This window comes from Eptatretus burgeri, chromosome 10 (assembly GCF_056783735.1).
Source record: "Eptatretus burgeri isolate ZD-2024b chromosome 10, Ebu_testis_v1, whole genome shotgun sequence".
Lineage (NCBI taxonomy): Eukaryota > Metazoa > Chordata > Myxini > Myxiniformes > Myxinidae > Eptatretus > Eptatretus burgeri.
The window spans coordinates 16,160,486-16,178,901 of NC_140970.1; the positions used below are offsets into that span (position 1 = coordinate 16,160,486).

An 18,416-nucleotide genomic window follows, 5' to 3' on the forward strand; every position below is an offset into this window, starting at 1 on the left:
CCCTTGTGCACGTAAAGAACCACTTGGACAATCTTAACTTGTTTCTGCACACAAGACAGGCACTGGAAAATTAGAGAGAAACAGTCGGAGGTGTATTGTCGACCTTTTGCTCGCCTGACATGAACCCGTGGGCTCACGTTGGTCCCAAAGTGATGGGGAGGAGGAAAGGGAGGGTGATGTGGTGTGACGTGTTGAGAGAAGTGCAGCATATGCAACGTTGGCTTTAGAGGAAAGGTGTGATTATGCATGCCAATCCCTCACCCAGAGGGGTCAAGAGGGTAATCGTTGATGGCTCTCTTTATCGCTCTATTGTGCGTCTCAAGTAGGTGAATTAGAATGGAAGGATGGCAAGGAAACAGCTCTGCATAGGCAAGGGCAAAGAAATTGTAAGGGAGCGGTCACTGCGGCCATTGCCTTGTAACCCGTTGTCCTCTTGGCAAGTTTAATTGGTTGAGATTTCACACAAGTAATGAGCGAATCCATTGACGTCAGACAGATAGACACGAAATTGTGAATTTTAGTGTGATGACAGATTGACAGGGTTCACAGGGGCCCCACTTGGCCACTATTGCATATTGCATGGTGCCCCCAAATGACTAACGCCGCTTCTGCCTATTCCCCCACCCCACATCCCTGTGTTTACTCTGCGTCTTGATGTTACAACTAAATTTATATGATGGCACACCATGTGTTACCAAAAACACTTTCTTTTCCTTCCATGACCAATTTTTCCTTCTTACCACCTGCCTTCCCCTCAAATTGGTAAAGTCAGATGGTTTTAAGCGCATTGTGCTGACGACAATAAAGTTCTGGGAAGGCAAGAAACTGTTTGTTTTCCCAGCCGTTATCGCTTTCCATTTTGTTGGCTTTATTTATTGCGGCATTCCACATTAGGCTGTCTGACTGCCGAAGGCAAAATACAATGGCTCATTTCTGGTTCATCTTGACAGCTGCCGTCTACTTCTCACTTTGCTCTTCAGAGCACCAGGTACGTTCATAGTTAATGAGTACATTTGTAATATTTAACTTATTTTGTGTGTTTGTTTGAAAGAAAAGGAAAAATATCATGGCAGTTCAACCAAAAACTATGAATGCATGTTGTTTTGAGCTATTCATATCCAGTAACACCCAATTTGCCTGGCATACATTCAACATGAAGTGATGACCAATCAATTTGTATTGAATGGACTTTGATCTGGTAGGGAGAGGGCCCTCAATATCATCAGTGTTCCATAATCCTGGCAGAGATTTGTGCTGCTGAAGCAGTTCCTGGGCAAAGGTTGTGCACGTCGGTTTGCTATTATGCTTCGAGCAGTTATTCAGGGTAGGAAATTGGAACTTGTCAGGGTGCTGGCAATAACTTGCCTATTTTTTTCGTGAATGATGCTCTTTATCTTTAACATTCACCAACGACCATTGCTGGAATAAATGGTGATCATCCAGGCCTACAGCTCTCTCATGGATGGTGGCACATTGGTGTATCGTCCTGCATGTGAAACACCAGAATGACAGTTAATCGCTGGGTTTTTGTTTTCTTTACAGGAGTGAGGCTCATGCAAGAGCAAGGTAGAGCTGACAGTGGGACAAAAATGAAGGGAATGAACGAACAGTAAAAGAGGAGAGAGGTGAGGGGAAAAAACTGAAACTCGCAAGCAATATGGTTGGTTGTGGACAGGTTAATGGGGGTAATAAAGATCATGGATCAGAATTGGGGATGACGAGAGATGGTGGTACACTCCTTGCTTGAGGTCCTGAGCCCAGTTGCTCGAAGCCAGAATAAGCACTATCCAGTGGAGAAGTCACCGATGCGGCGGATAAAATGTACATACATTGGATAGGTTCCATTCATAGTCTGGATAACTTTATCAGCTGGATAAATTGCTCCTTTTTCTGGATAACTTTAGCCAACCTACTCTAGCCCAGATACGCCTTATCCGTGGTTATTGACGCATACGTAGGTTTGTCCAATTCGAAATGGCAGATGATCCAGCTTTGTTCGACATCTGTCGGACGAACGTTGAAAGGAAATTCCACAAACGTGTTGATCTAATCCATGAATATTCGGAGTGTGAGTTCCGTGACTGATATTGAGTTAGTAAGGCTAATTTTTACCTTCATTCTTCATTTAATAAGTGACAGTTTGATGTGTTTGAAAATTTACTCTTAATATTATTTGTTTATGATCTTGTTCCGCCCAACACAGCATATCCCATTCGGTTGTAGTTAAATTTGCCTTCCTCATTCTCACTTGACTGTCTTCACCCACCATGACTGTTTTGCAAGCAGATGAGAAGGTGCAATGCATTGTGGGATACCATATGTCAATCAAAACTTAAACCACGCCTTATCCAGCCTTTATCTGTGGCAGATAACTATCCTACCCTTATCCAGCCTTTGAATTATATGTCGGTTAGTTATCTATCGGAGAAGAAATTTAAAGCATGGGATAGCTCTTATGTTGGGGTTAAATAATTAATCTGAGTTTCTTCAAAGCCAGAAACTGTTCTAAAACAATGACTGACTTGCGTCCCGCTTTCACAGAGCACTCTTGGTAAAGGTATGACCTATACGAGGGTGTCATCTCGTTGGTCTACCTATGTTTTATTTGGATTTAAATATTCGAACACTGCATCATTAAACGGCGCTCCAATAATCATTCGCCAGTAAATAAGTGTGTGGTGTGAACCGGTAGAAAACAATATTCATTGCTGATCATGGCAATATAATGCAGTATCGGCATGCTATATTTGATTGCCTGTCATCCTTCTGAGGTCAGCAAAATGAGTGCCTGCTTGCTGGTATCCTGGCGGAGTGGTGACCCGTCCAGGATTGTACCCAATAGCCCAGGAGACTGCTTAGGCAACACCAACGCTCTGCACAGAGTATGGTCCCGATGGATGCATGGCATGCTGTATGATGATACGGCAGGTACGAGCCCACCTTTACATGCTCTTGTGTCGCCAGACACAGCATATACAGTATCCCGTTCGGTGGGCTGAAAGTTTGCCTTCCTCTTTATCGTATGCTTGACTTTAGCCACCATGATACCTGCAAGCGGACTAGACAGTGCAATGCATTGTGGGATATTGCCATCCCCCAATCAAAATTTTATCCACACCTTATCCAGGCCTTATCTTGTGGATAACTCTTCAACTGCATGTTTATTTGTTGGATAGTTAACCAGGGGAGAAGAATTTTAACCAAAGGATAGCTCCAAGACTAACAAAGAGGGGGTCACTGGAATAACGCATACATCTTGGAGGACAGACAGCAGAGGGAGCAATGTTGGAGAGTGGACTAATAAGTACATGGAAAGTTGAAGATGCCAAAAAACGGGTGGGTAGGAATCGAAAGTGTGTTTTTTGTTGTTGTTGTTTGTTTGTTTGTTTTAACCTTTTGTTTGTTACAGATTTGCGATGAGATTAAAAAGTAAATTGAAGCAATTTTTGTTTAAATTTTGGTTATTCATCTAACTTCACATGCAAATTGTTTTTTTGTTTTGTTTTTTTTGCAAATACCACTTGAAAATCACAGTCCTATAAAAATAAAATAATTAAGCAACAGGGAACCGTGCAGCTGTAAATAATGCAGCACACAAAGGGTTAACCAAATATGGTAAAAACATTAATTCGATATGTTGACTAATCAGTAATGATAAGGAGGTTTGAAGGAAGACTACATAACATCTTAAACATAACATTTCTCAAAGTTTTATTTTCTTTTTTCGTTTCTAGCTGTTGCCTGTAACATCACATTGACTGCAAATAGCATCCCCACAATAAAGAGCAGTGTTTTCTGGTTTATGGACAGCGGTTCACATAACTGGTACTCAGGTACTCATGTGTGGTTAAAAAAAAAACTAAATGTGTACTTCAAAGATACTCGGAAAGCTCAAAAGCATACAAGCACAACAGAGGCTTTTGATGGAAGGTTTTCTCCTCGAGTGCAGATAAGATTCTTCTGTGATAATTCTGATAATTGATTTAGTTATTTCAAAATTTAACTTTATAAATTATGACAATGTAATTTAGAAGCATGTATTGTTAAGTTTATAGCTTTGAAGATTAAAAAAAAATACATCTAAGGAGAATGCGCTCGCGAAGAGGAAGAAGAGGCTCATGAGCGTCCAGAGTGAAAAAAGAGAGGTTTGTGAGCGTCGTCTGGAATGAACGTTCTGAGAGACCACTTACAGAGGAGTAAGATGAATATAAATCGGAGCGGTGATTGGGAAAGCAGACGACCATGTTCGAAGCTTACAAATTATTTTTTTGTGAGTACCAAACCATTTCTGCAGGTACTCTGGAGAATTTAATACAAAAAATTGTGTGAACACCTATTTATAGAAACCAAGTGATGATAAATAGTGATGAATGCTATATGATGATCTTGTCAATAAAACTTTGAGAAACGTTCGTTCATTCACAAGCATCAAACTGCATCATTGTATCCCATTTCGTTTTTTAAAATTACGCTCTGAATTTGGAACGGTAATTTGTGGACACTCTGCATACAAATGAAAACAAATCCGAATTGAATCCTACGATTCAAAATACTCAAAAGTACCGATACATACCATAGTGGGGCAACTTAGCTAAATATAGCATAACAATTGTGCATTTTTTGAGGAAAGCACCAAATTTGGCACACTAGTAGCCTATCATATTATGAACAGATTTGGATATTGGGCCATCTCAAAATTTTTGGTGGCAGTGGAAAATGGCTGCCACAGCCATCAGCGGCTGAATTTGAGATGGCCCAATATCCAAATCTGTTCATAATATGATAGGCTACTAGTGTGCCAAATTTGGTGCTTTCCTCACAAAATGCACAATTGTTATGCTAAGTTGCCCCACTACCACAGGAAGAAGTCGAAGAGCAAATTGGCTGACCGATTGATTCAGGGTGAGGACAAATGGAAGACTAGAGGAAGTGACAATGCATTCAGATGAGGACTGAAGGAATTGGTTGGGTAAAGCTCATGACATCACCCAGCCAATAGTTAGATCAGAGCGGTACCTTGCATATCGGATAGAGATCGCTGCAGATCTTTCACTGTGTGTGAATCCATGCGAGTGGAATGGAAACGAAACGTTGCGTTTTTGAAATTGTTTGTACTTTTCTTCCATTACGGGTTTTAATGATACTAAAACACGGGTCCGCGGGTTTAAAAAAGGAGAACGGGTCAAACCCGCAAAATATGGGTCACTTGCCATGTGAGGTAGACAATAGAAAACAGAGACTATCTTTCTGTCTTCAATAGAAAACCGGACAGACATTATGTAGTACCCGAAATGTCGGAATTGGACAAATGAACACTGTTGGGTTTTTTTAGCAGTCAGAACTGCTGATAAGGTCAATTCTGGAGTTCAATTTTGAAATTCAGCTCAGGTTATGAGCTTAAAGAGGTTATGGCATTGTTGTTTTTGAAATAAAACCATAAACGCTGGCGTCTGGGCGTTTTTTTTTAGCATTGCAACGTATCCAGTTATTCGTAGGTATGAGGATCAGGCATTCGATCATATGAGTGAGGAAAGTGTAAAAAAAAAAAAAAACTATTCGTTAAGTAACCGTTGTCGTTGTGGCTAATTCCATGTCGAGGCATTGTTGAGCAGGCCAAAAAAATGACGAATTGAGACCCCAGTAAGCGACAGCGAGGTGACCAAGGATGAGCCTTGATAAAGGATAATTAGATAAGGCCACTAATTATCTTCAATGGGGGTGTTTACATTAACCCAAATACCCAATTTTAATTCCCGTACTACCTTAGAGTTTCCTTCGTATGCATGTGAAGTTTGGGGCTGCTAAGGTTTCATGGTTTTGGAGTGATGGAGGAGATGGACTGACTGGTGGACTGACTGACTAACGGGACACACACTGACGTTTATTAATACAGATTGTTGTCTGACACTTTGTCTTAACAGAATAAACGAAGGGTGAATACATTTGAGAGAAAGATAACATTTTTGTGGACAGTCTGACGATGCTCGGGGTGCATGACAACACCGTTGGGAAAATTTTGACTCAAACATAATCCATAAATGAGCTGGAAGGGCGCTCGGGAGGGCGCGTACCTCCGCCACGTAATGCCTGATCCACGAGAACAAATCGGGCCCAATACATTTTTGAAATATCATGTTATATATTGTTTCTTGCCTACTCTCTCAATAGTGAAGAATCACTTTTAAAATTCTGGTATCCGGATCATCATCAAAATTTAATCAATTCGTCCATGACACGCACCCAACCTGCCCACCAGGTTTCGTCCGAATCTGTCCACAACTTTTTGAGATATCGTGTTCACAGACAAACAAACAAACTATAAAACATTTGTTTTCCAAACAGTTTTGTCAATAAGTATGAGGAGGAGAAGAGATGGTGAGTCCTCACAACTCGAACCAAAGTTTGAGCATGCCCTCCTATACGTGACTAATGTATCGGTAGCTACCTCTCGCCTGTTAGTCCCGTTTGAAGTTGGCATCACACACAGACCTGATGCTACCATTAGATGCCAGGTTATGCAACCAAAAGACCGATTAAATTGGTAGGACACATTGTCTGTTATCAACAAAACATATTGGAGCAATTGCGCAGCCCACTATGTCATCGAGACCTCAAAGTGACTGAGAACAAGGCTACAAGAACACAAGTTAGCCAGACGCAGAAAGGACCCCCTCTCCCAGGTCGCCATGCACATGTCTGCTGAGCTGATCGGACAAGTGGGGCAATCAAACATCCAGGCAGCTGCAAGAGGCCTGGTATTCCAATGATAATTCAATAAATGGGCATGGCGATTTACGTCCGGCTTATCAGGCATTATGTCATCTGCTCAAACACCAGCAAAGGTGTGAACCTTGTCAATCACCGAACAAGGGCACAAATCAATGAAGTCTTGATGAGTGAATTGGCAATGTGATGCCAACTCTCGTGTTGATGAACAGGATGATTAACCTTTTGACTTTGTGTGTCAATGAAACTCTGGTATGCATGCACTTTAACCCTGTATCCGATGATGGGCTTTTGTAAGAGCTTGAAACGTGACACAAATAAACCTACCATTCCAGTAATCAATTTTATTTTACCTTCAAATATGGCTCCTAGGATACTAATCCTCACTTCCATATGCAATATCTATATACCTTGTATAAACAAGGAAAAAAAAGACATAAAATGTCATCTCCCCCATAGTTTTAGTAATTTAGCTGTACGAAATTAAAGAGCCCTTATATTCATTTACAACTAAAATGGCCGCCAGTCTACCAGTCTGTTGTGTAGCAAAATCAGCCAACACGAAGGATATTTAGCTCAACGGTTTTTAATGGCGTCTCCTGCTGCTCTCACTCAACTGCCCGCTCATGTTGCTCTCGGTTCTGCATCGTCGGTTCCGGTTCATTATACATTCATTAATATTTATGCAACTCCCAATACCACATAGTCGGCCATCTTTGATCAGATCACAAAATAAAGTGAGGTGCACGTGTTTGCCACGTGTAATGTACTTGTGCCATGTTTGGACATAATTGGACCATGCGTGTCTGAGAAATGGTTGGGGACACGTTGAAGTTAGAAAATGGCCACCAGTCAGCCATCTTGGACCTGATCTCAAAAAACAAAATGGCGTGCATATGTAAGCCATCATTCATTATCTGGCTGCAAAGTTTGAACAACATCACGAAATGCATGTCTGAGAAATGGTTGAGGACGTGTTCAACATTAGTTTTTTAACAACTAAAATGGCCGCCAGTCTGCCATCTTTCATCGCATCTTGAAACAAAATGATATGCATCTGTATACCATGATGTGTTGTCTTTGTGCCAAGTAGGAATAAAATTGGTCGATGCATCTCCAAAAGCATGTGCAATTATATTGTCAGTATGTCGATAAAGTAGGTACAATTAGAATGTGAGTACATCTATAAAGTATGCACAATTAGAATGTGAGCACGTCTATAAAGTATGCACAATTAGAATGTGAGCACGTCTATAAATTATGTACAATGAGAATGTGAGCACGTCTATAAATTATGTACAATTAGAATGTGAGCACGTCTATAAATTATGTACAATTAGAATGTGAGCACGTCTATAAAGTATGCACAATTAGAATGTGAGCACGTCTATAAATTATGTACAATGAGAATGTGAGCACGTCTATAAATTATGTACAGTTAGAATGTGAGCACGTCTATAAAGTATGTTCAATGAGAATGTGAGTACATCTATAAAGTATGTACAATTAGAATGTGAGCACGTCTATAAATTATGTACAGTTAGAATGTGAGCACGTCTATAAATTATGTACAATTAGAATGTGAGTGCGTCTATAAAACATGTACAATTCCAATGTGAGTATGTCTATGAAATATGTACAATTAGAATGTGAGTACGTCTATAAAGTATGTACAATTAGAATGTGAGTACGTCTACAAAGTATGTACAATTAGAATGTGAGTGCATCTATAAAACATGTACAATTAGAATGCGAGTACGTCTATAAAGTATGTACAATTAGAATGTGAGTACGTCTACAAAGTATGTACAATTAGAATGTGAGTGCATCTATAAAACATGTACAATTAGAATGCGAGTACGTCTACAAAGTATGTACAATTAGAATGTGAGTGCATCTATAAAACATGTACAATTAGAATGTGAGTACATCTATAAAATATGTACAATTAGAATATGAGTACATCTATGAAATATGTACAATTAGAATGTGAGTACATCTATAAAGTATGTACAATTAGAATGTGAGTTCATCGATAAAAATGTTCAATTAGAATGTGAGTACGTCTATAAAACATGTACAATTAGAATGTGAGTACGTCTATAAAGTATGTACAATTAGAATGTGAGTGCGTCTATGAAATATGTACAATTAGAATGTGAGTATATTGTTGCGGTCTTCGCGCCCGCCGGCGTGCGACGGCCACGTAACTCGAATCGCGGCGCGTCGCCCACCGGACGGACAATCAGGTCGTGACCCTCTCGGACTAACGCCGGGAACCAGTCACGGGTGGACCTTTCGGTCTCACCGCGATCGAGCCAATCAGCCCCCGCGTGGGATAGGGTTGCTCGCCAAATTCGAACTACCTAAGTACCCACGCGGAGGGTAGACCGGGCGATCGCACCTCGCCGCAGGTCGACTGACACGGGCCACTTAAGCGACCCGTTCCGTACTATCAGAATAACCGAGCGGTGTTATCGTCGACCTCGACGGTTCGATTAATTATCGGGCGTATTCAGCCCACTACCAACCCTTTACGTGAAGCAAGATGGGGATTCAATGGAGGAAAAGACGAAGCGAAGCGGGAGAACAGTTCAACAATAAAGCACATTTATTCGCGACGAACGGAAAGCACACAAATACAATTCCACCAAATGCACACAAAAAAAGAAAACACAATTCCATTTACACAAAAAGCAAACATAAAAGTGAAAACACAGTGCAGAGCTAATACCGACTACCGAGCACACGGCAACACTTATACAATTCTACTTCACAGACGGCGCCGACAACACATACCCAAAACCAAGGAAAAGAAATCCCCCAAGAATGAGGTAGGCCTGAGGCCGAGACCGGGTCGGGCCTACCCGTCTGGTGATGAGACGCGGAGCGGCGATGGCCCCGCAACCCGCGGGCCTCGTGGACAGTGCCTGGCTGGGGGTGGGAACGGGGCCCCCTTGGTCGCACTATCTCAGCGCGGGGGGAAACAGGAGGGGGTTGCTGATGCTCGGGGTATAGAGGATCTTTATTATGTGCGACGAGCGTCTCCACCTCGGCCAGGTCGCGCTGTCGGCCTCCCTCGGGTGCAGCTTCCTGCACGACGCGAGCACCCCTCGTCTGGTGTCGCCGCCTTTCCACAGCTCCGTCCCCTCCGTTCCGACTCCAACGCACACGACGAGCAGCTCCACCGCCCGCGAAGTCTTGACCCTCTGCTTCCGACTCCTTCTCGTTCTCGACTCCTTCTCGTTCTTGTTTGCGACTCTCTCCTGACTGACGAACACCGTCCTTTTATCCCCCCCGTAACTTCGCCTTTGACCCCCTCCCTTTGACCTTTCACCTCGCTCCCCATTGGCCCGAGAAAAAGTGGGCGTGAAGGCTTTTTGATCCACAAATTTGCATATATCGATCGTTCTGGAGGCGGGGCCAATTCGCCCCTCGCTCACCGATTGGACGGCAAAAAGTGGGCGTGTGTCGTTTTTGATCCGTTTTTGAAGCAGAAAATCCGTGGTTTTGTACACGCTGTTCAACGTGCGCCCTACACGAGTCCAGCATCGGTGCCCATGAGTGGCGCGAGATGACGGTGATGCGATGGTGGCGAGTTGTGACGGTAAAGGTCGTGGCGGTTGTGGTGAAGCGGTGTTGTGGTTGGTGGTTGATGTTGTGGTTGTGGTGATGGCGGTTGGTCCAAAATAAAGATAGTAAAAGAAAAACGGCTATCCTGAAGAGTCGCAGCTCGCATAAATGACATGTATTCCCACTAGACAACGGGTTTGGGCCTAACTACACATGCACTTACCGAGATACCTCACCTAAGGGACCTGAATGGTGGTTTGCGAATCTGGTAACCACAACAATATCTATAAAACATGCACAATTAGAATGTGAGTACATCGATAAAACATGCACAGTTGGAATGTGAGTACATCTATAAAACATGCACAGTTAGAATGTGAGTTCGTCTGTACAATATGTACAATTACAATGTGAGTACATCGATAGAACATTCACAATTACAATGTGAGTACATCGATAGAACATTCACAATTACAATGTGAGTACATCGATAAAACATTCACAATTACAATGTGAGTACATCGATAAAACATTCACAATTACAATGTGAGTACATCGATAAAACATTCACAATTACAATGTGAGTACATCGATAAAACATTCACAATTACAATGTGAGTACATCGATAAAACATTCACAATTACAATGTGAGTACATCGATAAAACATTCACAATTACAATGTGAGTACATCGATAAAACATTCACAATTACAATGTGAGTACATCGATAAAACATTCACAATTACAATGTGAGTACATCGATAAAACATTCACAATTACAATGTGAGTACATCGATAAAACATTAACAATTACAATGTGAGTACATCGATAAAACATTAACAATTACAATGTGAGTACATCGATAAAACATTAACAATTACAATGTGAGTACATCGATAAAACATTCACAATTAGAATGTGAGTTCGTCTATACAATATGTACAATTAGAATGTGAGTACATCTATAAAACATGCATACTTAGAATGTGAGTTCGTCTATACAATATGTACAATTAGAATGTGAGTACATCTATAAAACATGCATACTTAGAATGTGAGTACATCTATAAAACATTCACAATTAGAATGTGAGTTCGTCTATACAATATGTACAATTAGAATGTGAGTACATCTATAAAACATGCATACTTAGAATGTGAGTACATCTATAAAACATTCACAATTAGAATGTGAGTTCGTCTATACAATATGTACAATTAGAATGTGAGTACATCTATAAAACATGCATACTTAGAATGTGAGTACATCTATAAAACATTCACAATTAGAATGTGAGTTCGTCTATACAATATGTACAATTAGAATGTGAGTACGTCTGTAAAATATGTACACTAAAACCACACAAACACCACATAAAACAAGTCCTGGTGAGGTTCTGCAATCTTTGATTGCTCTTTCTCTTTTCCATTTGAAATTTCTTCCTGTTTTCTTCGCATTGAACTTGAAGATTTTTCCACAAGACAATAAATGGGAATTTTCAACTGTGAATGATTGGTACTTGGTTGGGCTGTATTGGGCAGTTTGTGATGCTGAAGTATCTAAACTGATTTCATTTATTGTGCACAGAATGTGAGAGGACATGATAGTGAGAAATCCATGGAGGTGCACCAAAATGCACAAGGTAAGAGCACATTCTCCTGTACCACAGTGCTTTATCAAGATGGAAAACTCTGCCTTGGGATCAGTCCTTTTCATAATTGAACTCCTTTTGAAGTGAAGTGTTTCCAAGTAATTGTTGCAAAGATTTTTTTTTTCTTTGTCTGATGTTCAGATGTGGAAGATTCAACAAGGCAAAAAGCATGGAATAAACACGTTGTGCCCAGCTGCCTTGAGGAAAAATATAATGACAAATCTTGTCAGAAGGTATGTTTGGCATTGTGTAACAAAGCCAGCAACTTCAGTGACATTCATCTTCAGTAAAGGTATTATGGAGTGAGGAGTCCGCCATGAATGATACAGAATATATTTATGAGGATCAAAGGTGTGACTTCATCCATTAAATTTTATACTCATTTCATTCAATTATTGTAAATAAGGGTATAGAGGAGGTGAGAGTGGTGCCAACATTGTTCACACTAGGGATTACATGGAGTAGCAAAGAACCCATCATGACAGATGGACTGGTTAATTCCTCGCTTTTACAATGTCTGGAGTATTTTATTAGCCCGACCCCAAGCAGCGGGAGGTGTGTGTGTGTGTGTGTGTGTGTGTGTGTGTGTGTGTGTGTGTGTGTGTGTGTGTGTGTGTGTGTGTGTGTGTGTGTGTGTGTGTGTGTGTGTGTGTGTGTGTGTGTGTGTGTCGATTGCTATCTCCATATGTGGGTTTCAGAAGGTGGAACAGAACCTAACCCTCCCCGTTTGGGTAGGGGGAACGATTCATGAACTAATTTGTGAAGTTGTTTTTTGTTTTCAAAGTTGTTCTGAAAGTTCCTTGCAGGATCGTCACCGAGCCCAGGACAGCCTTCACCTGCAGTTTGTTTGTTGTAATATTCCCAGGGATGGTTGTTACGATCTTCATAAGGTTCTTCTTCATAATTCCCATTGCTCCCAAAATCACTGGAACAATTTCGGATCTCTTCAGCTTCCAGGATCTTTTCACTTAATTTTTGAGATCTTGGTATTTGGTCATTTTCTTGATTCGTGCAGCATTTCGGCCAAAATGGCTGGGTACTGACACCTCAATTAGCATTGTCTTCTTTTATTTTCTTTTCTTTTTTTTGATATCCAAGTACTACATCCAGTCGAATGCTTTGTTTTCTATGTTCACACTCAATGGGATCATCAGGTCATTTGTGAGTGTTACTTCCTTGTTCTCAATTATCACTTTTGGTTCATGTTTCCATTAGTTTTCTGAGACTGGGACACATATTTGCATTGAGAGAGAATTGGGGTCTTCCCCCTCCCCACCCTAAACTTATGAGACTATTAAAAAATTTTAATCAAGCCAAAACCTTTCTATGCACACACCGAGTACTGTTACGAATCTGGAAACCATTTGCATTCACACATACAGTTGCCCCAAAGTTTAGATATTTCATTAAGTATATATGGATAGTTAGAATCCCTCCCCTATGTCGAATGGGTTAATTTCTTGTGTGCGCTGCGGGTTTCTTTTATCGTCAGGTTTTTTTATATCTTTAAATCTACCAATGCCAACAAAACCCTCACACCACTCCACCTCCCACTCTGCAGGCAAACAAGCGCTTCACATAAATATGTATTGATATATATATATATATATATATATATATATATATATATATATATATATATATATATATATATATATATATATATATATACGAATATGAATATACATATACATGTATACGTATATGAATATACATATATATATATATATATATATATATATATATATATATATATATATATATATATATATTCTTACAGCGCCGGGGTCGGCCGGCCGCCAACCGACCGCTCTGATGGAGCCGCAAGTCGAGTCGGCCCGACCGATCGCCCGGAATATAGATCGCCGCCCGGATAAGTCTGAGTCGACGGGTCCTTGTACAAGAACCAAAATACGCCAATGGGCAGATCACATGGGGTAGGGTCGATTGCAATCTTCAGTGCACCGAAATACCCACGTGATCCAACTACCGGGGTATTCCACCCTCGATGGAACTCGTACGGAACAAATCGCTGAGGCGAGCCTGTCCCTTGCGCTATTCTGAGCGGCTTAATCGCCGAGAACCGTCGGTCCAAATGTCCCCCTTTTACGGCAAACCAACGGCTTTCTAACTCCCAACACACGAAATGCTCAGTCAATGAAAGAATCGACGTGACGAGCTGAAAACATTTAACAATTGGGGTATTTATTAATAATAATGGAGAACTTGGGAAGCAGGTAAGAGCAGAACTATTCCAACTATACAAAATGCAATGCAAAGATTTACAGCACAAAAAGCACCGAACAATTTCCTACTTATTCGACAGGCCCACGGAAGCATGTACGCACACACACCCAAGAAATGGTGGCTGAGGCCTTTAATAACGAGCTCCAGCTCGGAGCACAGGTGAGCTGAAACCCAGAACCTATCTCAAACCTCTCCACCTCGTGTGGTCTTCAAGTTGTTCGGACCCGGGCTCCAGCGAGAGCGAGCTGGATCCAATCTCCGTGAGCCGCGATCCTTCCCGAGCTCCCGCGAATCCTCCCGCACTTCTCAACACGTGCTGGTGAGACGAAGCGCCGATCCTTCCCGTCGATGCGCTGCTTCCCTGAGGAACCACCTCCAAGAAGAGGCCGATGAGTCGCACCAAGCCGGGAACCAAAATGGAGAACAAAGAGCTCCACGAACCAAGAAGAAGAAAAAACCACCACTCGCAGCTCGTGCCAAGCGACCAGCTCAACTCTCTTCCAAACAAGGCAGCTCTCCAAAAAGCTTTCAAAAGCCTCCAACCCTAACCAGAGTCAAGCAGGACCCGAAGGTCTGCTGAACTACCACTTCTGCAGAAGCAAAAAGCTTCCGAATGCCTCAACCCTAACCCAAGCCAAGCAGGACTCGGCAGCCTGCTGAACGACGCAGCAGAAAGCCTTCACAAGGCCTCTCCCACTTCCAACACGAACAAAAAAAGGATCTCCTCTTATCCTTCTCTCCCCCCCCCTCCTCCGCGCCCGGCATGAGTCATGCCCTCGTGATCCACCCCCCGCTCAACCATGGGTGGGAGGGAGTTGTTGACATTATGAATCACGGGACGGCAGGGTTCTTCTTCCTCTTCTTCGAAGAGGGGGAGGCACGTCTCCATTGTTCGTTCCCTAACTATTAAATTGATCCGCAGTGCATCTAATCGATTTCTGAACAATTAAACAATGGAAGGTGAGCTATCTCGGGAACAAGCACTTATCGACATAGCTGACTCAAGGAACCTGTATGTCGTGTGCAATCGAATTCCAAATTCATAACAATATATATCTGTATGTATATATATATATATATATATATATATATATATATATATATATATATATATATATATATATATATATATATATATTGTTGTGGTGCTGAGTTTCTGTGTCGAGCACGACCACTAGATGGAGCAGTTGAGTCGGCTCCATCGAACACCCGGAATTTGTAGGTCGTCACCCCGGATAACTCTGGAGTCGAATGGTCCCTTATTGGACAGAAGATCGCCAATAGGCTGACCGCATGGGATCGGGTCGATTGCCAATTTCAATTTTCCTAAATACCCACATCATCCAAACTACCGGGGAAATTCACCCTCGGCGGAGCTCGAGTGGAACGAGCCATTAGCGTGCTCGAACCGTGCGTAACCTGAGCGGATGGTTACCGAGGTCCATCGATCAAAATGCACAATTTTCCGCTTCCAAATTTCCCAACATGCACCGTGCTAAACCAATGAAAAAAACACAAACGAGCTGAAACATTTAACGGGATTTATTTATAATGGGGGGAAAGGGAACACACAAGGAGCAGAGTTATCCGACTCTAAGAAATGCAGTCAATGTACAAGCAAAATCACTTATACAGTTGCTACTTAAAGACAGGCCCACATGCAGACACACACACACACACACACACACACACACACACACACACACACACACACACACACACACACACACACACACACACACACACACACACACACACACACACGGACCCGTCGGGTCTTTATCGAAGGCCTCCAGCTCGAGGACAGGTGAGCTAGAGACCAGAGCCTGTGCCTGGACCTGTCCATCTCGTGTGGTCTTCGACGATCCGGCTCAGCGGGACTCGAACCTGCAACACAATGCCGCTCCAAGCACTAGGTACCGCGCTCTCCAACCGTCAAAGCACAAATCGACCGAGGCCAAGGAGAAGATCAGAGACGACGATGATCCAGTTTGGCGGGACTCAAACCCGCAGCACAATGATGACCACCATGGCCCTTTTTCCACACTTCACTACCCAGCCTGGCGTTTCTTATATTGCTTTTTCCTCCAGGGTGAGCAAATCGCCGTCTGAGGCGCTCTCCACCCTCATTGGACGGGGTGTCGTGGGAAGGTGGCTCTTTGTGGCCATCTCAACCCTCATTGGCCGGCGTGTTGTGGGAAAGCCGCCTTCTGTGGCCATCTCAACCCTCAATGGCCGGCGTGTCGTGGAAAAGCCGCCTTCAGTGGCCATCTCAACCCTCATTGGCCGGCGTGTCGTGGGAAAGCAGCCTTCTGTGGCAATCTCAACCCTCATTGGCTGGTGTGTCATGGGAAAGCCGCCTTCTGTGGCCATCTCAACACTCATTGGCCGGCGTGCCGTGGGAAAGTCGCTTTCTGTGGCGTGATTGAACAAGGAGCATGCCCCTGCCTTCCTGGGCGGAGTCCCGATCTGAGGCGATGGAAATCTCCCCCCCCCCACGTACGTGGCCGAACGCAAGTGGGTGATGGCGTCGGTTTGTGGAGTGAAGTGAAGGAGGTTTGTTGCAAACGAATCTCCGCAGCGCACACATCTTACTCCGTTAGACACAGGTAGGGGGGCCCTAACTATAAACACATACTTACCGATATGACTGTTCTATAGGGACCTGAATGTTCAGTGCAGTGAGCTTCCAAATTCGTAACTAATATATATATATATATATATATATATATATATATATATATATATATATATATATATATATATATATATATATATATATATATATATATATACAGTATATTCATATGTATGTATATATTGTTGCGGTTTTTGGAACCGCATGCATACAACAGATAGGTGTCCCAAGACAGTTATTCCATTATTGTACGTGTAGATCGTCCCCTTCCTTTTGTTTCGTGGGACAGCAGGGGGTGTGTTGCGATGATCTAATAGCTTGGGTTGCTTTAATCATTTTCTTCTTCATTCATCTCCACTCTTCTTCTTTTCTGATTATTCCAGAGGTAAATCAGCCACGTGCGCCTTGGAGGCCAGCGCGTGCGACTCTGCAGTGGGGAAACTGCAGCGAGTCATGTGGTGTGCTAGTTGGTGCTGAACTGTCGGCTCGAGCTGCTGATAGTCTGGGGAGAATTGCCGATTGCATTAGAAAGGCATGCGAATAAATACCTCTTAAGAGGCTGCACGAATGGTATTTTTCACGGCACCGGAAATACGGCCAGCATGACGCCCACGCTGCACAAGACGCGTACGGAGGCCAATGAGGCCGACTCCACGCCATGTTGTGCAGGATACGAGTGTGCGGCTCGAAGCGGCTTGTTCTTTTTTTAACCTAAATAAGCGCACACGCTGGCGAAGTCATGTGAACACGAGCGCTGGCCACGTGCATAATGGCGGAACCGCGCGCACTCTATGGAATGTGCTCGAAAGCAGACACATATGCCACTCGTGAAACGTGCATGGATTTATCCATGGCGATGTACCTTCGGTCCTCACTGGCAGCGGTGGATTCTCCATGGATGGTGAACGTATTCTCGTCTCTGCAGCCAGCGAGGCTGCGATCGAGCCAGGGAATGTACAGTGTGGGCCACGTTGGCGCGTGCGACGAGTGTGTTGATCGACACTGGTCGAACGCTCGAGCGGGCATGCGGGACCCTCGACCGGTCGGTTTGCAGGATGATTCGCGTGCCAATTTCGGTGTGGGCGATTCATGTCATCTCGTGGGGTCAGAGCACAATATTCCCGCTGTTTGGGATGGCCTTGCCGGAAACGAAGTGAGCCGGTTTCCGGCCCAAGCTGGTGGGCCACGTGAGGGGTCGTGGCCAATCGGGGCGCCCGAATCGGGTAATGTATTTGGATTCGGCATGGCCCTCCCCCCGAGCTGCGGGCCCTATAAAGGTCGGGGCAGTCTCTCTGGTCGGATTGTTTCCTGCTTCTCGTCTCCGCCTCCTCGTCTCTGCCCATGCTTCGTTGACACAGCCACGACCCACCACCTGCTCGTCGACTCTGCCTTCTCGTTTCCGGCCATGTCGACACCGCCCGCCTTCCTGATCCCACCCACTGCTCCACCCTCGCCCTTTTTTTTAATGACTCCGCCCCTTCTCCACTCAAGCTCCTCCTTCACAAGCTCAGTCTCCACCCGTGCGGCTTGGGCCAGAGGCAACGCGCCCACTGCCAGGTACCACACCCTAGAGCATTCC

At 43.4% G+C, this 18,416-nt stretch overlaps 1 protein-coding gene across 1 annotated transcript in view; it reads left to right on the forward strand.

The window, feature by feature from the left end:
* Window positions 1-837: 837 nt before the first annotated feature.
* CFI (complement factor I) overlaps window positions 838-18,416 on the forward strand; it is a 139,198-nt gene continuing 121,619 nt past the window's right edge. Inside the window, exons 1-3 of the mRNA XM_085897142.1 lie at window positions 838-988; window positions 11,889-11,943; window positions 12,094-12,185. Coding sequence (XP_085753268.1) covers window positions 923-988; window positions 11,889-11,943; window positions 12,094-12,185 — 213 coding nt within the window. The 5' untranslated portion in view covers window positions 838-922. The remainder of the gene's footprint in view (window positions 989-11,888; window positions 11,944-12,093; window positions 12,186-18,416) is intronic.